General features: G+C 48.4%; 1 protein-coding gene across 1 annotated transcript in view; it reads left to right on the top strand.

Moving 5' to 3' along the window:
* ACACA (acetyl-CoA carboxylase alpha) overlaps nt 1–25,253 on the top strand; it is a 624,740-nt gene that overhangs the window by 348,923 nt on the left and 250,564 nt on the right. The window contains exon 45 of the mRNA XM_073542564.1: nt 4,902–5,012. Within this exon, the coding sequence (XP_073398665.1) occupies nt 4,902–5,012 (111 nt within the window). The remainder of the gene's footprint in view (nt 1–4,901; nt 5,013–25,253) is intronic.

Here is a 25,253-nt window from a genome sequence, read left to right as displayed (position 1 = left end):
AGTCGGGGGGTTTGTGGCCCCACTGTGCCACAAATCAGACTACCCTGGAAGGGGCGTGACTACAACAGCTACCTCGGTCTTCACTGGAGCCTCTGATGGTGAGGTCAGGCTTGTGCGGCAGATAGCTGTCGGGTGCCACTCCAGGGTGGTGTCTGACTGTGGCTGCTTGTCCCACTCGGGGACAAGTCACTTTGACAGAGGCTATAGACAGGCAGGCAGGTAGACACGACAGGCACGGCTGAGACACTGGGCAAGCAGGCGTGGCTAGGAGACACAGGGCAGGCGGGCACGCCTTGGAGACACAGGGCAGGCGGGCACGGCTTGGAGACACAGGGCAGACGGGCACGGCTTGGAGACACAGGACAGGGGGGCACGGCTTGGAGACACAGGACAGGGGGGCACGGCTTGGAGACACAGGACAGGCGGGCACGGTTTGAGACACAGGACAGGCGGACACTGCTTGAGACACAGGACAGACTGGCGTGGTATGAGAAGGGGCAGGTAGGGGCCTGTTCACACAGCAGGTGTAGGCAGGAGGGAGTGGTGTATGTTGGAACAGGATTTGGACCTGTTCACACAGGAGGTGCAGGTATGGATATAGGCAGGAGTGTGGAGTAGGCGGAGCCGCAGGAGTGCGGAGTAGGCTGGGCGGCTAGGGAGCCGTGCAGACAGAGCGGCTAGGGAGCCGAGCAGGCAGAGCTGCAAGGGTGCATATGCACAGACAGAGCTGCAAGGGTGCAGATGCACAGACAGAGCTGCAAGGGTGCAGATGCACAGACAGAGCTGCAAGGGTGCAGATGCACAGACAGAGCTGCAAGGGTGCAGATGCACAGACAGAGGACACAAGGAAAGACACAGCAGGGAAGGAAGCCACGGACAAGGAGAAAGAGAGACTAAGGTAGGACAGAGTACAGACAAGGTACTGGAACCAAGACTCAAGGGCCAGGATATTCAGCCTCCTGGCAGGCAGACAAGGTACAAGGCAAGACGTATTCCTCCAGAGAAGGAGGAAATACAGAGGACAGGGCCTGGCTTCCTCAGCAGCAAGATACTAATTGAGATTAGACATTGCACAGGCAATGTTTCAGTGGGTGTGGCGGAGCTAAATAGTCAAGGGCTCTAGGTGATTGGTCAGGGACAGATTAGACAGGTGCACCCTGACTGCATAAGAACCAGAGAGTTCTGGCGCCGCCCCCCTATACACACATAGCCAGGAAACATACAGGAGAGCAGAGGCAAAGAGCACAGGACTGGCAACAGACAGAATTCACAGCATGACCCGGAGCAGTGAGTAAGTTGATGTGCGGGGGATGGGAGGCCATGCAGTGACGCCAGCAGGGTTGTTACAGTGGCCAATTTTTACAATTCTGACCAGTGTCACTTTATGAGGTTATAACTCTGGAACGATTCAACGGATCCCGCTGATTCTGAGGGGTTTTTGTGACCTATTGTACTTCATGTTAGTGGTAAGGTTTCTTCGATATGACTTGTGTTTATTTATGAAAAGAACGGAAATTTGACAAAAACTTGGAAAATTTAGCAATTTTCAAATCTTTTAATTTTTGTGCCCTTAAATCAGATATATGTCACACAAAATACTTAACAATATTTCCCACATGTCTGCTTTACATCAGCACAAGTTTGGAAACAATATTTTTTTTGTTAGAAAGTTAGAGTCAAATAGTGTGTTGAAGGGAACTAATGATACAGTGACACCTAATGGTGAAAAGTAAGATTGTGTAAGCTCATGCGTGTATCTACTAGACTTTCATTTCCACAGTCTACTCTGTATTTGAATATCCAGTTTGTTAAAAGGAAAAAATATATTGCCCTGGCGGGATGACCTTCTGACATTGCATATCTCAAATAAAATGTAGACGTTTGCTGCAAGCACCAAAGATGACCAATTGCATCTTTCTCACAATTACTGTATATTGATATGGATATGTTCTCTGTATCTATATTGCTATCACAGAAAAGACGGGTTCCAGTATAATTTTCAATGCCTTTATATGTTTCCGGGGGGTCTACAACCTACGTTTACCAATTGGATATTTTGCACAACTTCAGGTGTTTTGAATGCAATGGCTAATTCATAACAGATGCATTCTGGCTTTGCCTGGCAGCTGTGATGCTGTTGGGCTCTTGAGCCATTACACCTTTGGATAGTCTAATGTGCTGGCGGTGTGCACTATGCAGTGCTGCACTTATTAGGGTAATGACCCCCTTAAAGAGGTTACAATGACGTGGCAGTGGTTTATATGCTTTATTAATAATGTTAGCTACCATGTTGATTTTTGTACGGTTTGCTTAGTTCCAGTAGATCAATGTATACTATTTGGATGTTTCTTTCCATTGGTTTTCCATTGGTTTTCTTTAAATTGTATAATCATTATGTAGATGAGCAGGAAGCTCAGAGATATACAGTGAGTACGGAAAGTATTCAGACACCTTTAAATTTTTCATTGTTTCATTGCGGCCATTTGGTAAATTCAAAAAATATATTTTTTTTTTCTCATTAATGTACACTCCGCACCCCAACTGAAATGTAGACATTTTTGCACATTTTTTAAATAAAAACTGAAATATCACATGGTCATAAGTATTCAGACCCTTTGCTCAGTATTGAGTAGAAGCACTCTTTTGAGATAGTACAGCCATGAGTCTTCTCGGGAATGATGCAACAAGTTTTTCACACCTGGATTTGGGTATCCTCTGCCATTCTTCCTTGCAGATCCTCTCCAGTTCAATCAGGTTGGATGGTGAACGTTGGTGGACAGCCATTTTCAGGTCTCTCCAGAGATGCTCAATTGGGTTTAGGTGAAAACCTCTTCCAGAGTGCTTTGGACCTCAGACTTGACCGAAGGTTCACCTTCCAGCAAGACAATGACCCTAAGCACACAGCTGAAATAACAAAGGAGTGGCTTCAGAACAACTCTCTGGCTGGGCCAGTCAAGAATGGTCACAGAGTTGTTCTGAAGCCACTCCTTTGTTATTTTAGCTGTGTGCTTAGGGTCATTGTCTTGCTAGAAGGTGAACCTTTGGCCAAGTCTGAGGTCCAAAGCACTCTGGAAGAGGTTTTCATCCAGGATATCTCTGTACTTGGCCGTATTCATGTTTCCTTCAATTGCAACCAGTCGTCCTGTCCCTGCAGCTGAAAAACACCCCCATAACATGATGCTGCCACCACCATGTTTCACTGATGGGATTGTATTAGGCAGGTGAGGAGCAGTGCCTGGTTTTCTCCACACATACCACTTAGAATTATCACTAAAAAGTTCGATATTCGTCTCCTCAAACCAGAGAATCTTATTTCTTATAGTCTGGGAGCCCTTCATGTTTTTTTTTTTTTAGCAAACTCTATGCGGGCTTTCATATGTCTTGCGCTGAGAGGCTTCCATCGGGCCACTCTGCCATAAAGGCCTGACTGGTGGAGGGCTGCAGTGATAGTTGACTTTGTGGAACTTTCTCCCATCTCCCTACTGCATCTGTAGAGCTCAGCCACAGTGATCTTGGGGTTCTTCTTTACCTCTATCACCAAGGCTCTTCTCCCATGATTGCTCAGTTTGGCTGGACGGCCAGGTCTAGGAAGACTTCTGATGGTCCCAAACTTCTTCCATTTAAGGATTATGGAGGCCACTGTGCTCTTAGGAACCTTGAGTACAGCAGAAATTATTTTGTAACCTTGGCCAGATGTGTGCCTTGCCACAATTCTGTCTCTGAGCTCCTTGGCCAGTTTCTTTGACCTCATGATTCTCATTTGGTCTGACATGCACTGTGAGGTCTAATATAGACAGGTGTGTGCCTTTACAAATCAAGTCCTACCAGTTTAATTAAACACAGCTGGACTCCAATGAAGGAGTAGAACCATCTCAAGGAGGGTCACAAGGAAATGGACAGCATGTGACTTATATATGAGTGTCTGAGCAACAGGTCTGAATACTTATGACCGTGTGATATTTCAGTTTTTCTTTTTTAATAAATTTGCGAAAATTTAGACATTTCTGTTTTTCAGTGAAGATGGGGTGCAGAGTGTACATTAATGAGAAAAAAAAAATAACTTTTTGAATTTACCAAATGGCTGAAATGCAACAAAGAGTGAAAAATGTAAAGGGGTCTGAATACTTTCCATACCCACTGTATATGTTTGACTTTATCGAGTGTCTGTGAGACCCATCAGCCCTTGACCTAAAATGTGTTTAGATCATTACCTTAAAGAGCTATTCCCATCTTGTACGTGTATGGCGTATCTCCAAGACATTCCATGAATGTATAGTAGATGCAGGTCGCACCACTGGGACCCACATCTATCTCAAAAATGAGGCCAATTGCTGTCAGTGAAGAGGTAGTCAGAGCTCTGATACAGATGAATGGGAATTCCGACCACCTCTCCACTCAAGGCATGTGTCAGGGCCTGGTTCTCAGCACTCATACATATCCAATTGGTGGGATCCGCATTTATTATACACTCATAACATATTCTGTGGATATGCAATAAATATACCAGAAGGTAAAAATAGGTCTGCAGAATACTTCAACATTCACATCTTTAATGCACCCTGATAACTGTGACCACCACAGTAGGTCCATAGCAGACAGCTGCAGCTGATTCTCTCCTATGTTGTCCTGTTCCCTTCGAACAGGCAATTTCTATCAGCTGCCATGATAGAGTAATGCGTTCTGAGACAGTGTGATGGTACCACAACATGCACAGGACAGATAAAACTGTGAGGCCAATAGCACAGTTTTATTTCATGAGCCTGTTTGCTTCCTACCTTCGCTCCTCTAAAACCTCACAAAAAAGAACCATAGTGACATGAAATACGGAGATATTTCAGCTTAGTTATATGTTATTTTTTGTATCTTTTTTCATGAAGATTTTACTTTTTGTTTCATTCCAGGTGACATGCAGAGCAATTGGCATCGGAGCATATTTGGTGAGATTGGGTCAAAGAACAATTCAGGTTGAAAACTCGCATATTATTTTGACTGGTGCTGGAGCACTAAACAAAGTAAGTAATATCCCTGTAAAATTAAGAATTATTCTTTACAATTGCCAATTAATATAACTATCGCTTTATCCTAGATTTAGTCAAACCTTTCATGTTAAATTTCTGTACCCATTTATTAAAATTTAATCAGAGGTCTGACGTGTGTTGAAAGGATGAAGAAGACCCACAAATAGCTTATCATGAAGATGGAATCGATGCATTAGTAAGGAGGAAACTTACCCCTTCGATCCCAATCTTAACCTCCCACCCTGTCAAATCAGATATCACACTTTGCACTGATGAGGGGCAATACCATGAAACACTGTGTCTGCGAATTGAGATTCTGATTTGGCTTTTATCGTCAGTCATATTATAAGGCTCGTTAAAGCGAAACTGTCAGCAGTATTTTGCTAAGTATTCTACAGACACTGTCAGGCATTGATAAGTGGATTAAAACGATACTTGGGGTGAAGAAATCCATCTCCTGGTTCTTGTTTAATCAGTGTTAGACATTTTCAGTTAATGATATGCGCATGGTTTGGAGTTGGACTGTAGGCAGTCTCATCTTCCTGCTCTAAGCCAGAGAAACCAAGGAAAGACCTAGCCACATGCCGCCCCGAAGCAAAAACATGTTCCTCATCATAGAGACAGACTGGTTGTGCCTGTGAGCAGGTGTTTCCTTGGTTTCTCTGGTTTAGATAAGGATAAGACTCTTCCTATAGTCCTACCCCAGAGCAGTACATCTCAGTAGCTGAAAACTGCTAACACTGATTACATAAGAACCAGGAGATGGATTTCTTCACCCCAGGTACCATTTTAATCAGTTTAACACTGCCAGCCTGACAATGCCTGTAGTTTACTTTGCAAAAACCTGCAGACAGTTTCGCTTTACAGAGTCAATATTGACTTTTAGAATTGCAACTTCCAATAGGTGACGCTAAAGTTTTAGTACTCTTGTTCTCTGAAGAGACAGTTTTCATTTTTAATTTCCCAGAGGAGCATGCAAGTCGTTTAAGTGTCTTCATACTGGCGTGGCAGACAATCATGTCAGTCTCCAAAAAGAGAGAACGTACCCCTTAGATCTTCAGCTGCAAAACTCGTGCAGGAAATCTCCATATATATGTATCGCTTTTAGCGTAATAAAGCCAAATTTTTCTCCAAGTCGACTTGCTGTACTGTAAATTATGCACATAGTCAAACACGCAATATTTTATAGAATGGCTCCATATTTTTGCACTGTTTGATCTATAGTGATCTATAGTAAACAGCAATAGCACAGAAATAGGACTTAAAAATCCTCCAAAAAATCAAAAACACAGCAAAAAAGGCAGAGATGCTTACATACCCAGGCCTCCAAACAAATACGCTATCAGGATGCAGTGGACCCATATAGTTAACATGGCGGCAACACAGGTGCAAGAATTCTTGTACCTGTGTTGCTGCCATCTTAACTGTATAAGTCCACTGCATCCTGCATTTATTTGGAGGCCTGGGTGTTGTGTTTTTGATCTATAGTGACTAAACTTCCACTTCTAGCCTGACTTCTCGTACAGTACGTACAAAAGTAAACCTGTTATAAAAGAGATTGTAAAAAAAAAAAACTCTATTACAGTATAAGTCGATAAAATTTAATTTAATTTTTTTTGCCACCATAAGCCTTCATTGGTCTGTTTAGAAATGTCAGCCAAGGAATCCATTGTAAGTGACCATTTATATGTGATGGGCAGCATCCCAGTATGTGATCAGTAGACCCAACTATGGTGCAACTCTAAAAATGGAGGTTTGGAACAGTTGCTAAAGATGTGGAGTCTTGCCAGTTATTTGTGAAAAATTTAATGTGTTTATCAAGAAAAGGTAAATAATCTTCTTTAAGAGTGAACCATTTATTAGTAATTGGTTTCAGAAGATAATCCAGAAAAAATGAGACGATGTGAACACTAGCAGTTGGTATGGTGTGAGAATGTGTCGCAAATTAAACATGGAAAATAAAATCTATCAAGCTGTATAACTTTAATGTAAAACTGAAAGAAGTGCAATCACTCGCAGAAAGTTTATGACCTGCACTATCTAAACAGAAAAGCAAAAAGCAACCATCCGTTTATCCACAGTCCTGCCGAAGCTTTAAATGGTGGTTTCTCACCGTAAAAGGGTTTTTGTTGTGGTTAAAATATCTAAAAAGTTATCATTACCCATGTTGTTTTATGCCTAAATTCCATAAGCTATGATTTTTTTTTTCACCTTATTTTCCCTTTCAACTACAAACACAGTGGGTACTACTACTCCAGACATGGCACAATAGTCTGCCCTACTATTCCAGACACAGCACAGTAGTCTGCCCTACTATGCCAGACACCGCACAATAGTCTGCCCTACTATTCCAGACACCGCAGAGTAGTCTGCCCTACTATGCCAGACACCGCACAAAATTCTGTCCTACTACGCTCGACATCGCACAATAGTCTGCCATACTATGACAGACACCGCACAGTAGTCTTCCCTACTACTCCAGACACAGCACATTAGTCTGCCCTACTATGCCAGACACAGCACAATAGTCTGCCCTACTATGCCAGACACCGCACAATAGTCTGCCCCACTATGCCAGACACCACACAATAGTCTGCCTCACTATGCCAGACACCTCACAATAGTCTGCCCTACTATTCCAGACACAGCACAGTAGTCTGCCCTACTATGCCAGACACCGCACAATAGTCTACCCTACTATGCCAGACACCGCACAATAGTCTGCCCTACTATTACAGACACCGCAGAGTAGTCTGCCCTACTATGCCAGACACCGCACAAAATTCTGTCCTACTACGCTCGACATCGCACAATAGTCTGCCATACTATGACAGACACCGCACAGTAGTCTGCCCTACTATGCCAGACGCCGCACAATAGTCTGCCCTACTATGCCAGACACCGCACAATAGTCTGCCCCACTATGCCAGACACCACACAATAGTCTGCCTCACTATGCCAGACACCGCACAATAGTCTGCCCCACTATGCCAGACACCGCACAATAGTCTGCCCCACTATGCCAGACACCACACAATAGTCTGCCCTGCTATGGCAGACACCACACAATAGTCTACCCTACTATGCCAGACACCACACAATAGTCTGCCCTACTATTCCAGACCCCACACAATAGTCTGCCCCACTATGCCAGACACCACACAATAGTCTGCCCTACTATGCCAGACACCACACAATAGTCTGCCTCACTATGCCAGACACCACACAATAGTCTGCCTCACTATGCCAGACACCGCACAATAGTCTGCCTCACTATGCCAGACACCGCACAATAGTCTACCCTACTATGCCAGACAAAGCACAGTAGTCTGCCCTACTATGCCAGACAAAGCACAGTAGTCTGCCCTACTATGCCAGACAAAGCACAGTAGTCTGCCCTACTGTGCCAGACACCGCACAATAGTCTGCCCTACTGTGCCAGACACCGCACAATAGTCTCCCCTACTATGCCAGACACCGCACAATAGTCTGCCCTACTATGCCACACACCGCACAATAGTCTGCCCTACTATGCCAGACACCACACAGTAGTCTGCCCCACTATGACAGACACCGCACAATAGTCTGCCCTACTATGCCACACACCGCACAATAGTCTGCCCTACTATGCCAGACACCGCACAATAGTCTGTCCTACTATGCCAGACAAAGCACAGTAGTCTGCCCTACTATGCCAGACACCGCACAATAGTCTGCCCTACTATGCTAGATACTGCACAATAGTCTGCCCTACTATGCCAGACACAGCACAGTAGTCTTCCCTGCTATGCCAGACACCGCACAATAGTCTGCCCCACTATGCCAGACACCGCACAATAGTCTGACCTACTATGCCAGACACCGCACAATAGTCTGACCTACTATGCCAGACACCACACAATAGTCTTCCCCACTATGCCAGACACCGCACAATAGTCTGCCCTACTACTCCAGACACCGCACAATAGTCTGCCCTACTACTCCAGACACGGCACAATTGTCTGCCCTACTATTCCAGACACAGCACAATAGTCTGCCCTACTATTCCAGACTCCACACAATAGTCTACCCCACTATGCCAGACACCACACAATAGTCTGCCCTACTATTCCAGACTCCACACAATAGTCTACCCCACTATGCCAGACACCACACAATAGTCTGCCCTACTATTCCAGACCCCACACAATAGTCTGCCCCACTATGCCAGACACCACAAAATAGTCTGCCCTACTATGCCAGACACCACACAATAATCTGCCCCACTGTGCCAGACACCACACAATAGTCTGCCCTACTACTCCAGACACAGCACAATAGTCTGCCATCCTATGCTAGACCCCACACAATAGTCTGCCCTACTATGCCAGACACAGGACAATAGTCTGCTCTACTATGCCAGACACCACACAATAGTCTGCCCTACTATGCCAGACACCGCACAATAGTCTGCCCTACTACGCCAGACATCGCACAATAGTCTGCCGTACTATGCCAGACAAAGCACAATAGTCTGCCCTACTACTCCAGACACAGCACATTAGTCTGCCCTACTATGCCAGACACGGGACAATAGTCTGCCCTACTATGCCAGACACCACACAATAGTCTGCCCTACGACTCAAGACACCGCACAATAGTCTGCCCTACTACTCCAGACACCGCACAATAGTCTGCCCTACTACTCCAGACACCGCACAATAGTCTGCCCTACTACGCCAGACATCGCACAATAGTCTGCCGTACTATGCCAGACAAAGCACAATAGTCTGCCCTACTACTCCAGACACAGCACATTAGTCTGCCCTACTATGCCAGACACGGGACAATAGTCTGCCCTACTATGCCAGACACCGCACAATAGTCTGCCCTACTATGCTAGATAATGCACAATAGTCTGCCCTACTACTCCAAACACCGCACAATAGTCTGTCCTACTATGCCAGACACAGCACAGTAGTCTTCCCTGCTATGCCAGACACCGCACAATAGTCTGCCGTACTATACCAGACACCACACAATAGTCTGCCCCACTACGCCAGACACCGCACAATAGTCTGCCCTACTACTCCAGACACCGCACAATAGTCTGCCCTACTACTCCAGACACCGCACAATAGTCTGCCCTACTACTCCAGACACTGCACAATAGTCTGCCCTACTACTCCAGACACCGCACAATAGTCTGCCCTACTACTCCAGACACCGCACAATAGTCTGCCCTACTACTCCAGACACTGCACAATAGTCTGCCCTACTACTCCAGACACCGCACAATAGTCTGCCCTACTACTCCAGACACAGCACATTAGTCTGCCCTACTATGCCAGACACGGGACAATAGTCTGCCCTACTATGCCAGACACCACACAATAGTCTGCCCTACTACTCCAGACACCGCACAATAGTCTGCCCTACTACTCCAGACACTGCACAATAGTCTGCCCTACTATTCCAGACACAGCACAATAGTCTGCCCTACTATGCCAGATACCGCACAATAGTCTGCCCCACTATGCCAGACACCGCACATTAGTCTGCCCTACTGTGCCAGCCAACGCACAATAGTCTGCCCTACTATGCCAGACACCACACAATAGTGTGCCCCACTATGCCAGACACGACACAATAGTCTGCCCTACTACTCCAGACCCCACACAATAGTCTGCCCCACTATGCCAGACACCACAAAATAGTCTGCCCTACTATGCCAGACACCACACAATAGTCTGCCCCACTTTGCTAGACACCACACAATAGTCTGCCCTACTATGCCAGACACAGGACAATAGTCTGCCCTACTATGCCAGACACAGGACAATAGTCTGCTCTACTATGCCAGACACCACACAATAGTCTGCCCTACTATGCCAGACATCGCATAACAGTCTGCCCTACTATGCCACACACCGCACAATAGTCTGCCCTACTATGCCAGACACCGCACAATAGTCTGCCCTACTATTCCAGACACAGCACAATAGTCTTCCCTACTATGCCAGACACAGCACAATAGTCTTCCCTACTATGCCAGACACCGCACAATAGTCTGCCCTACTATGCCAGACACCACACAATAGTCTGCCCCACTATGCCAGACACAGCACATTAGTCTGCCCTACTACTCCAAACACCGCACAATAGTCTATCCTACTATGCCAGACACCGCACAATAGTCTTCCCTACTATGCCAGACACCGCACAATAGTCTGCCCTACTATTCCAGACACAGCACAATAGTCTTCCCTACTATGCTAGATACTGCACAATAGTCTGCCCTACTACTCCAAACACCACACAATAGTCTATCCTACTATGCCAGACACAGCACAATAGTCTTCCCTGCTATGCCAGACACCGCACAATAGTCTGCCCTACTACTCCAGACACAGCACATTAGTCTGCCCTACTATGCCAGACACAGCACAATAGTCTGCCCTACTACTCCAGACACCGCACAATAGTCTGCCCTACTGCTCCAGACACCGCACAATAGTCTACCCTACTATGCCAGACAAAGCACAGTAGTCTGCCCTACTATGCCAGACAAAGCACAGTAGTCTGCCCTACTATGCCAGACAAAGCACAGTAGTCTGCCCTACTGTGCCAGACACCGCACAATAGTCTGCCCTACTGTGCCAGACACCGCACAATAGTCTGCCCCACTATGCCAGACACCACACAATAGTCTGCCCTACTACTCCAGACCCCACACAATAGTCTGCCCTACTATGCCAGACACCACACAATAGTCTGCCCCACTATGCCAGACACCACACAATAGTCTGCGTCACTATGCCAGACACCACACAATAGTCTGCCCTACTACTCCAGACACCACACAATTGTCTGCATCACTATGCCAGACACAGCACATTAGTCTGCCCTACTATGCCAGACACGGGACAATAGTCTGCCCTACTACTCCAGACACCGCACAATAGTCTGCCCTACTGCTCCAGACACCGCACAATAGTCTACCCTACTATGCCAGACAAAGCACAGTAGTCTGCCCTACTATGCCAGACACCGCACAATAGTCTGCCCTACTGTGCCAGACACCGCACAATAGTCTGCCCCACTATGCCAGACACCACACAATAGTCTGCCCTACTACTCCAGACCCCACACAATAGTCTGCCCTACTATGCCAGACACCACACAATAGTCTGCCCCACTATGCCAGACACCACACAATAGTCTGCGTCACTATGCCAGACACCACACAATAGTCTGCCCTACTACTCCAGACACCACACAATTGTCTGCATCACTATGCCAGACACAGCACATTAGTCTGCCCTACTATGCCAGACACGGGACAATAGTCTGCCCTACTACTCCAGACACCGCACAATAGTCTGCCCTACTACTCCAGACACCGCACAATAGTCTGCCCTACTACTCCAGACACCGCACAATAGTCTGCCCTACTACTCCAGACACCGCACAATAGTCTGCCCTACTACTCCAGACACCGCACAATAGTCTGCCCTACTACTCCAGACACCGCACAATAGTCTGCCCTACTACTCCAGACACCGCACAATAGTCTGCCCTACTACTCCAGACGCCGCACAATAGTCTGCCCTACTATGCCAGACACAGCACAATAGTCTACCCTACTATGCCAGACAAAGCACAGTAGTCTGCCCTACTATTCCAGACACAGCACAATAGTCTGCCCTACTATTCCAGACAAAGCACAGTAGTCTGCCCTACTGTGCCAGACACCGCACAATAGTCTGCCCGACTGTGCCAGACACCACACAATAGTCTGCCCTACTATTCCAGACCCCACACAATAGTCTGCCCCACTATGCCAGACCCCACACAATAGTCTGCCCCACTATGCCAGACACCACACAATAGTCTGCCCTACTATTCCAGACCCCACACAATAGTCTGCCCCACTATGCTAGATACTGCACAATAATCTGCCCTACTACTCCAAACACCGCACAATAGTCTATCCTACTATGCCAGACACCACACAATAGTCTGCCCCACTATGCCAGACACCACACAATAGTCTGCCCTACTATGCTAGACACCACACAATAGTCTGCCCCACTATGCCAGACACCACACAATAGTCTGCCCCACTATGCCAGACACCACACAATAGTCTGCCCTACTACTCCAGACACAGCACAATAGTCTATCGTACTATGCCAGACACAGCACAATAGTCTTCCCTACTATGCCAGACACAGCACAATAGTCTTCCCTACTATGCCAGACACAGCACAATAGTCTTCCCTACTATGCCAGACACCGCACAATAGTCTTCCCTACTATGCCAGACACCGCACAATAGTCTGCCCCACTATGCCAGACACAGCACATTAGTCTGCCCTACTACTCCAAACACCGCACAATAGTCTATCCTACTATGCCAGACACAGCACAATAGTCTTCCCTACTATGCCAGACACAGCACAATAGTCTTCCCTACTATGCCAGACACCGCACAATAGTCTTCCCTACTATGCCAGACACCGCACAATAGTCTGCCCTACTATTCCAGACACAGCACAATAGTCTGCCCTACTATGCTAGATACTGCACAATAGTCTGCCCTACTACTCCAAACACCGCACAATAGTCTATCCTACTATGCCAGACACAGCACAATAGTCTTCCCTGCTATGCCAGACACCGCACAATAGTCTGGCCTACTACTCCAGACACAGCACATTAGTCTGCCCTACTATGCCAGACACGGGACAATAGTCTGCCCTACTACTCCAGACACAGCACAATAGTCTGCCCTACTACTCCAGACACCGCACAATAGTCTGCCCTACTACTCCAGACACCGCACAATAGTCTGCCCTACTACTCCAAACGCTGCACAATAGTCTGCCCTACTATGCCAGACACAGCACAATAGTCTACCCTACTATGCCAGACAAAGCACAGTAGTCTGCCCTACTATTCCAGACACAGCACAATAGTCTGCCCTACTATGCCAGACAAAGAACAGTAGTCTGCCCTACTATGCCAGACAAAGCACAGTAGTCTGCCCCACTATACCAGACACCACACAATAGTCTGCCCTACTACTCCAGACACAGCACAATAGTCTGCTATACTATGCTAGAAACCACACAATAGTCTGCCTCACTATGCCAGACACTGGACAATAGTCTGCTCTACTACTCCAGACACCGCACAATAGTCTGCCTACTACTCCAGACACCGCACAATAGTCTGCCCTACTACTCCAGACACCGCACAATAGTCTGCCCTACTACTCCAGACGCTGCACAATAGTCTGCCCTACTATGCCAGACAAAGCACTGTAGTCTACCCTACTATGCCAGACAAAGCACTGTAGTCTACCCTACTATGCCAGACAAAGCACAGTAGTCTGCCCTACTATTCCAGACACCGCACAATAGTCTGCCCTACTATGCCAGACAAAGCACAGTAGTCTGCCCGACTGTGCCAGACACCGCACAATAGTCTGCCCTACTATGCCAGACACCACACAATAGTCTGCCCCACTATGCCAGATACCACACAAGAGTCTGCCCTACTATTCCAGACCCCACACAATAGTCTGCCCTACTTTTCCAGACCCTACACAATAGTCTGCCCCACTATGCCAGACACCACACAATAGTCTGCCCCACTATGCCTGACACCACACAATAGTCTGCCCCACTATGCCAGACACCACACAATAGTCTGCCCTACTACTCCAGACACAGCACAATAGTCTGCTATACTATGCCATACACCACACAATAGTCTGCCCTACTACTCCAGACACCGCACAATAGTCTGCCCTACTACTCCAGACACCGCACAATAGTCTGCCCTACTACTCCAGACACCGCACAATAGTCTGCCCTACTACTCCAGACACCGCACAATAGTCTGCCCTACTACTCCAGACACCGCACAATAGTCTGCCCTACTATGCCAGACACAGCACAATAGTCTACCCTACTACTCCAGACACAGCACAATAGTCTGCCCTACTACTCCAGACACCGCACAATAGTCTGCCCTACTACTCCAGACACCGCACAATAGTCTGCCATACTACTCCAGACACCGCACAATAGTCTGCCCTACTATGCCAGACACAGCACAATAGTCTACCCTACTATGCCAGACAAAGCACAGTAGTCTTCCCTACTATTCCAGACACCACACAATAGTCTGCCCTACTATGCCAGACACCGCACAATAGTCTGCCCTACTATGCCAGACACAGCACAATAGTCTACCCTACTATGCCAGACAGAGGACAATAGTCTGCCCTACTACTCCAGACACAGCACAATAGTCTGCTATACTATGCCATACACCACACAATAGTCTGCCCTACTACTCCAGACACCGCACAATAGTCTGCCCTACTACTCCAGACACCGCACAATAGTCTGCCCTACTACTCCAGACACCGCACAATAGTCTGCCCTACTACTCCAGACACCGCACAATAGTCTGCCCTACTACTCCAGACACCGCACAATAGTCTGCCCTACTGCTCCAGACACCGCACAATAGTCTGCCCTACTACTCCAGACACCGCACAATAGTCTGCCCTACTACTCCAGACACCGCACAATAGTCTGCCCTACTATGCCAGACACAGCACAATAGTCTGCCCTACTATGCCAGACACAGCACAATAGTCTACCCTACTATTCCAGACACAGCACAATAGTCTGCCCTACTGCTCCAGACACCGCACAATAGTCTGCCCTACTATGCCAGACACAGCACAATAGTCTGCCCTACTACTCCAGACACCGCACAATAGTCTGCCCTACTGCTCCAGACACCGCACAATAGTCTACCCTACTATGCCAGACAAAGCACAGTAGTCTGCCCTACTATGCCAGACAAAGCACAGTAGTCTGCCCTACTATGCCAGACAAAGCACAGTAGTCTGCCCTACTGTGCCAGACACCGCACAATAGTCTGCCCTACTGTGCCAGACACCGCACAATAGTCTGCCCCACTATGCCAGACACCACACAATAGTCTGCCCTACTACTCCAGACCCCACACAATAGTCTGCCCTACTATGCCAGACACCACACAATAGTCTGCCCCACTATGCCAGACACCACACAATAGTCTGCGTCACTATGCCAGACACCACACAATAGTCTGCCCTACTACTCCAGACACCACACAATTGTCTGCATCACTATGCCAGACACAGCACATTAGTCTGCCCTACTATGCCAGACACGGGACAATAGTCTGCCCTACTACTCCAGACACCGCACAATAGTCTGCCCTACTGCTCCAGACACCGCACAATAGTCTACCCTACTATGCCAGACAAAGCACAGTAGTCTGCCCTACTATGCCAGACACCGCACAATAGTCTGCCCTACTGTGCCAGACACCGCACAATAGTCTGCCCCACTATGCCAGACACCACACAATAGTCTGCCCTACTACTCCAGACCCCACACAATAGTCTGCCCTACTATGCCAGACACCACACAATAGTCTGCCCCACTATGCCAAACACCACACAATAGTCTGCGTCACTATGCCAGACACCACACAATAGTCTGCCCTACTACTCCAGACACCACACAATTGTCTGCATCACTATGCCAGACACAGCACATTAGTCTGCCCTACTATGCCAGACACGGGACAATAGTCTGCCCTACTACTCCAGACACCGCACAATAGTCTGCCCTACTACTCCAGACACCGCACAATAGTCTGCCCTACTACTCCAGACACCGCACAATAGTCTGCCCTACTACTCCAGACACCGCACAATAGTCTGCCCTACTACTCCAGACACCGCACAATAGTCTGCCCTACTACTCCAGACACCGCACAATAGTCTGCCCTACTACTCCAGACGCCGCACAATAGTCTGCCCTACTATGCCAGACACAGCACAATAGTCTGCCCTACTATTCCAGACACAGCACAATAGTCTGCCCTACTACTCCAGACACCGCACAATAGTCTGCCCTACTACTCCAGACACCGCACAATAGTCTGCCCTACTACTCCAGACACCGCACAATAGTCTGCCCTACTACTCCAGACACCGCACAATAGTCTGCCCTACTACTCCAGACACCGCACAATAGTCTGCCCTACTACTCCAGACGCCGCACAATAGTCTGCCCTACTATGCCAGACAAAGCACAGTAGTCTGCCCTACTATTCCAGACACAGCACAATAGTCTGCCCTACTATTCCAGACAAAGCACAGTAGTCTGCCCTACTGTGCCAGACACCGCACAATAGTCTGCCCGACTATTCCAGACCCCACACAATAGTCTGCCCCACTATGCCAGACACCACACAATAGTCTGCCCTACTATTCCAGACCCCACACAATAGTCTGCCCCACTATGCTAGATACTGCACAATAATCTGCCCTACTACTCCAAACACCGCACAATAGTCTATCCTACTATGCCAGACACCACACAATAGTCTGCCCCACTATGCCAGACACCACACAATAGTCTGCCCTACTATGCTAGACACCACACAATAGTCTGCCCCACTATGCCAGACACCACACAATAGTCTGCCCCACTATGCCAGACACCACACAATAGTCTGCCCTACTACTCCAGACACAGCACAATAGTCTGCCCTACTACTCCAGACACAGCACAATAGTCTATCGTACTATGCCAGACACAGCACAATAGTCTTCCCTACTATGCCAGACACAGCACAATAGTCTTCCCTACTATGCCAGACACAGCACAATAGTCTTCCCTACTATGCCAGACACCGCACAATAGTCTTCCCTACTATGCCAGACACAGCACAATAGTCTGCCCCACTATGCCAGACACAGCACATTAGTCTGCCCTACTACTCCAAACACCGCACAATAGTCTATCCTACTATGCCAGACACAGCACAATAGTCTTCCCTACTATGCCAGACACAGCACAATAGTCTTCCCTACTATGCCAGACACAGCACAATAGTCTTCCCTACTATGCCAGACACCGCACAATAGTCTTCCCTACTATGCCAGACACCGCACAATAGTCTGCCCTACTATTCCAGACACAGCACAATAGTCTGCCCTACTATGCTAGATACTGCACAATAGTCTGCCCTACTACTCCAAACACCGCACAATAGTCTATCCTACTATGCCAGACACAGCACAATAGTCTTCCCTGCTATGCCAGACACCGCACAATAGTCTGGCCTACTACTCCAGACACAGCACATTAGTCTGCCCTACTATGCCAGACACGGGACAATAGTCTGCCCTACTACTCCAGACACAGCACAATAGTCTGCCCTACTACTCCAGACACCGCACAATAGTCTGCCCTACTACTCCAGACACCGCACAATAGTCTGCCCTACTACTCCAAACGCTGCACAATAGTCTGCCCTACTATGCCAGACACAGCACAATAGTCTACCCTACTATGCCAGACAAAGCACAGTAGTCTGCCCTACTATTCCAGACACAGCACAATAGTCTGCCCTACTATGCCAGACAAAGAACAGTAGTCTGCCCTACTATGCCAGACAAAGCACAGTAGTCTGCCCCACTATACCAGACACCACACAATAGTCTGCCCTACTACTCCAGACACAGCACAATAGTCTGCTATACTATGCTAGAAACCACACAATAGTCTGCCTCACTATGCCAGACACTGGACAATAGTCTGCTCTACTACTCCAGACACCGCACAATAGTCTGCCTATTACTCCAGACACCGCACAATAGTCTGCCCTACTACTCCAGACACCGCACAATAGTCTGCCCTACTACTCCAGACGCTGCACAATAGTCTGCCCTACTATGCCAGACAAAGCACTGTAGTCTACCCTACTATGCCAGACAAAGCACTGTAGTCTACCCTACTATGCCAGACAAAGCACAGTAGTCTGCCCTACTATTCCAGACACCGCACAATAGTCTGCCCTACTATGCCAGACAAAGCACAGTAGTCTGCCCGACTGTGCCAGACACCGCACAATAGTCTGCCCTACTATGCCAGACACCACACAATAGTCTGCCCCACTATGCCAGATACCACACAAGAGTCTGCCCTACTATTCCAGACCCCACACAATAGTCTGCCCTACTTTTCCAGACCCTACACAATAGTCTGCCCCACTATGCCAGACACCACACAATAGTCTGCCCCACTATGCCTGACACCACACAATAGTCTGCCCCACTATGCCAGACACCACACAATAGTCTGCCCTACTACTCCAGACACAGCACAATAGTCTGCTATACTATGCCATACACCACACAATAGTCTGCCCTACTACTCCAGACACCGCACAATAGTCTGCCCTACTACTCCAGACACCGCACAATAGTCTGCCCTACTACTCCAGACACCGCACAATAGTCTGCCCTACTACTCCAGACACCGCACAATAGTCTGCCCTACTACTCCAGACACCGCACAATAGTCTGCCCTACTATGCCAGACACAGCACAATAGTCTACCCTACTACTCCAGACACAGCACAATAGTCTGCCCTACTACTCCAGACACCGCACAATAGTCTGCCCTACTACTCCAGACACCGCACAATAGTCTGCCATACTACTCCAGACACCGCACAATAGTCTGCCCTACTATGCCAGACACAGCACAATAGTCTACCCTACTATGCCAGACAAAGCACAGTAGTCTTCCCTACTATTCCAGACACCACACAATAGTCTGCCCTACTATGCCAGACACCGCACAATAGTCTGCCCTACTATGCCAGACACAGCACAATAGTCTACCCTACTATGCCAGACAGAGGACAATAGTCTGCCCTACTACTCCAGACACAGCACAATAGTCTGCTATACTATGCCATACACCACACAATAGTCTGCCCTACTACTCCAGACACCGCACAATAGTCTGCCCTACTACTCCAGACACCGCACAATAGTCTGCCCTACTACTCCAGACACCGCACAATAGTCTGCCCTACTACTCCAGACACCGCACAATAGTCTGCCCTACTACTCCAGACACCGCACAATAGTCTGCCCTACTGCTCCAGACACCGCACAATAGTCTGCCCTACTACTCCAGACACCGCACAATAGTCTGCCCTACTACTCCAGACACCGCACAATAGTCTGCCCTACTATGCCAGACACAGCACAATAGTCTGCCCTACTATGCCAGACACAGCACAATAGTCTACCCTACTATTCCAGACACAGCACAATAGTCTGCCCTACTATGCCAGACAAAGCACAATAGTCTGCCCCACTATGCCAGACACCACACAATAGTCTGCCCTACTACTCCAGACACCACACAATAGTCTGCCCCACTATGCCAGACACCACACAATAGTCTGCCCCACTATGCCAGACACCACACAATAGTCTGCCCCACTATGCCAGACACCACACAATAGTCTGCCCCACTATGCCAGACACCACACAATAGTCTGCCCCACTATGCCAGACACCACACAATAGTCTGCCCTACTACTCCAGACACAGCACAATAGTCTGCTATACTATGCTAGACACCACACAATAGTCTGCCCCACTATGCCAGACACCACACATTAGTCTGCCCTACTATGCCAGACACCACACAATAGTCTGCCCCACTATACCAGACACCACACAATAGTCTGCCCTACTACTCCAGACACCACACAATAGTCTGCCCTACTAAGCCAGACACCACACAATAGTCTGCCCCACTATGCCAGACACCACACAATAGTCTGCCCCACTATGCCAGACACCACACAATAGTCTGCCCTACTACTCCAGACACCGCACAATAGTTTGCCTACTACTCCAGACACCGCACAATAGTCTGCTATACTATGCTAGACACCACACAATAGTCTGCCCCACTATACCAGACACCACACAATAGTCTGCCCTACTACTCCAGACACCACACAATAGTCTGCCCTACTAAGCCAGACACCACACAATAGTCTGCCCTACTATGCCAGACACCACACAATAGTCTGCCCCACTATACCAGACACCACACAATAGTCTGCCCTACTACTCCAGACACCGCACAATAGTTTGCCTACTACTCCAGACACCGCACAATAGTCTGCCCTACTACTCCAGACACTGCACAATAGTCTGCTATACTATGCTAGAAACCACACAATTGTCTGCCTCACTATGCCAGACACAGCATATTAGTCTGCCCTACTATGCCAGACACGGGACAATAGTCTGCTCTACTACTCCAGACACCGCACAATAGTCTGCCTACTACTCCAGACACCACACAATAGTCTGCCCTACTACTCCAGACGCTGCACAATAGTCTGCCCTACTACTCCAGACGCTGCACAATAGTCTGCCCTACTATGCCAGACACAGCACAATAGTCTGCCCTACTATGCCAGACAAAGAACAGTAGTCTGCCCTACTATGCCAGACAAAGCACATTAGTCTGCCCTACTATTCCAGACACAGCACAATAGTCTGCCCTACTATGCCAGACAAAGCACAATAGTCTGCCCTACTATGCCAGACAAAGCACAGTAGTCTGCCCGACTGTGCCAGACACCGCACAATAGTCTGCCCTACTATGCCAGACAAAGCACAGTAGTCTGCCCCACTATGCCAGACACCACACAATAGTCTGCCCCACTATGCCAGATACCACACAATAGTCTGCCCTACTATTCCAGACCCCACACAATAGTCTGCCCCACTATGCCAGACACCACACAATAGTCTGCCCCACTATGCCAGACACCACACAATAGTCTGCCCCACTATGCCAGACACCACACAATAGTCTGCCCTACTACTCCAGACACAGCACAATAGTCTGCTTTACTATGCTAGACACCACACAATTGTCTGCCTCACTATGCCAGACACAGGACAATAGTCTGCCCTACTACTCCAGACACAGCACAATAGTCTGCTATACTATGCCAGACACCACACAATAGTCTGCCCCACTACGCCAGACACCGCACAATAGTCTGCCCTACTGTGCCAGACACCGCACAATAGTCTGCCCCACTATGCCAGACACCACACAATAGTCTGCCCTACTACTCCAGACCCCACACAATAGTCTGCTCCACTATGCCAGACACCACACAATAGTCTGCCCTACTATGCCAGACACCACACAATAGTCTGCCCCACTATACCAGACACCACACAATAGTCTGCCCTACTACTCCAGACACAGCACAATAGTCTGCCCTACTATGCCAGACAAAGAACAGTTGTCTGCCCTACTATGCCAGACAAAGCACATTAGTCTGCCCTACTATTCCAGACACAGCACAATAGTCTGCCCTACTATGCCAGACAAAGCACAATAGTCTGCCCTACTATGCCAGACAAAGCACAGTAGTCTGCCCGACTGTGCCAGACACCGCACAATAGTCTGCCCTACTATGCCAGACAAAGCACAGTAGTCTGCCCCACTATGCCAGACACCACACAATAGTCTGCCCCACTATGCCAGATACCACACAATAGTCTGCCCTACTATTCCAGACCCCACACAATAGTCTGCCCCACTATGCCAGACACCACACAATAGTCTGCCCCACTATGCCAGACACCACACAATAGTCTGCCCCACTATGCCAGACACCACACAATAGTCTGCCCTACTACTCCAGACACAGCACAATAGTCTGCTTTACTATGCTAGACACCACACAATTGTCTGCCTCACTATGCCAGACACAGGACAATAGTCTGCCCTACTACTCCAGACACAGCACAATAGTCTGCTATACTATGCCAGACACCACACAATAGTCTGCCCCACTACGCCAGACACCGCACAATAGTCTGCCCTACTGTGCCAGACACCGCACAATAGTCTGCCCCACTATGCCAGACACCACACAATAGTCTGCCCCACTATGCCAGACACCACACAATAGTCTGCCCCACTATGCCAGACACCACACAATAGTCTGCCCCACTATGCCAGACACCACACAATAGTCTGCCCCACTACGCCAGACACCGCACAATAGTCTGCCCTACTACTCCAGACACCGCACAATAGTCTGCCCGACTGTGCCAGACACCGCACAATAGTCTACCCTACTATTCCAGACCCCACACAATAGTCTGCCCCACTATGCCAGACACCACACAATAGTCTGCCCTACTATTCCAGACCCCACACAATAGTCTGCCCCACTATGCCAGACACCACACAATAGTCTGCCCCACTATGCCAGACACCACACAATAGTCTGCCCTACTATGCCAGACACCACACAATAGTCTGCCCCACTATGCTAGATACTGCACAATAATCTGCCCTACTACTCCAAACACCGCACAATAGTCTATCCTACTATGCCAGACACAGCACAGTAGTCTTCCCTGCTATGCCAGACACCGCACAATAGTCTGCCCTACTATGCCAGACAAAGCACAATAGTCTTCCCTACTATGCCAGACACGGGACAATAGTCTGCCCTACTATGCCAGACACCACACAATAGTCTGCCCTACTACTCCAGACACCGCACAATAGTCTGCCCTACTACTCCAGACACGGGACAATAGTCTTCCCTACTATGCCAGACACGGGACAATAGTCTGCCCTACTATGCCAGACACCACACAATAGTCTGCCCTACTACTCCAGACACCGCACAATAGTCTGCCCTACTACTCCAGACACCGCACAATAGTCTGCCCTACTACTCCAGACACCGCACAATAGTCTGCCCTACTACTCCAGACACTGCACAATAGTCTACCCTACTATGCCAGACAAAGCACAGTAGTCTGCCCTACTATGCCAGACAAAGCACCGTAGTCTGCCCTACTGTGCCAGACACCGCACAATAGTCTGCCCTACTACTCCAGACCCCACACAATAGTCTGCCCCACTATGCCAGACACCACACAATAGTCTGCCCTACTATGCCAGACACCACACAATAGTCTGCCCTACTACTCCAGACACCGCACAATAGTCTGCCCTACTACTCCAGACACCGCACAATAGTCTGCCTTACTATGCCAGACACCGCACAATAGTCTGCCCTACTACTCCAGACCCCACACAATAGTCTGCCCCACTATGCCAGACACCACACAATAGTCTGCCCTACTACTCCAGACACCGCACAATAGTCTGCCCTACTACTCCAGACACCGCACAATAGTCTGCCCTACTATGCCAGACACCGCACAATAGTCTGCCCTACTATGCCAGATAAAGCACAGTAGTCTGCCCTACTATGCCAGACAAAGCACAGTAGTCTGCCCTACTGTGCCAGACACCGCACAATAGTCTGCTCTACTACTCCAGACCCCACACAATAGTCTGCCCCACTATGCCAGACACCACACAATAGTCTGCCCTACTACTCCAGACCCCACACAATAGTCTGCCCCACTATGCCAGACACCACACAATAGTCTGCCCTACTATGCCAGACACCACACAATAGTCTGCCCCACTATGCCAGACACCACACAGTAGTCTGCCCTACTGTGCCAGACACCGCACAATAGTCTGCCCCACTATGCCAGACACCACACAATAGTCTGCCCTACTACTCCAGACCCCACACAATAGTCTGCTCCACTATGCCAGACACCACACAATAGTCTGCCCTACTATGCCAGACACCACACAATAGTCTGCCCCACTATACCAGACACCACACAATAGTCTGCCCTACTACTCCAGACACAGCACAATAGTCTGCTATACTATGCTAGAAACCACACAATTGTCTGCCTCACTATGCCAGACACAGCATATTAGTCTGCCCCACTATGCCAGACACGGGACAATAGTCTGCTCTACTACTCCAGACACCGCACAATAGTCTGCCTACTACTCCAGACACCACACAATAGTCTACCCTACTATGCCAGACAAAGCACAGTAGTCTGCCCTACTATTCCAGACACAGCACAATAGTCTGCCCTACTATGCCAGACAAAGAACAGTAGTCTGCCCTACTATGCCAGACAAAGCACAGTAGTCTGCCCTACTATTCCAGACACAGCACAATAGTCGGCCCTACTATGCCAGACAAAGCACAGTAGTCTGCCCTACTATGCCAGACACGGGACAATAGTCTGCTCTACTACTCCAGACACCGCACAATACTCTGCCCTACTACTCCAGACGCTGCACAATAGTCTGCACTACTATGCCAGACACAGCACAATAGTCTACCCTACTATGCCAGACAAAGCACAGTAGTCTGCCCTACTATTCCAGACACAGCACAATAGTCTGCCCTACTATGCCA

This window comes from Dendrobates tinctorius, unplaced genomic scaffold (genome assembly GCF_039654945.1).
Source record: "Dendrobates tinctorius isolate UK_male_01 unplaced genomic scaffold, ASM3965494v1 ptg000127l, whole genome shotgun sequence".
NCBI lineage: Eukaryota > Metazoa > Chordata > Amphibia > Anura > Dendrobatidae > Dendrobates > Dendrobates tinctorius.
The sequence above is the reverse complement of the archived record's forward strand: the minus strand, read 5'-3'. Positions and strand labels throughout refer to the sequence as shown.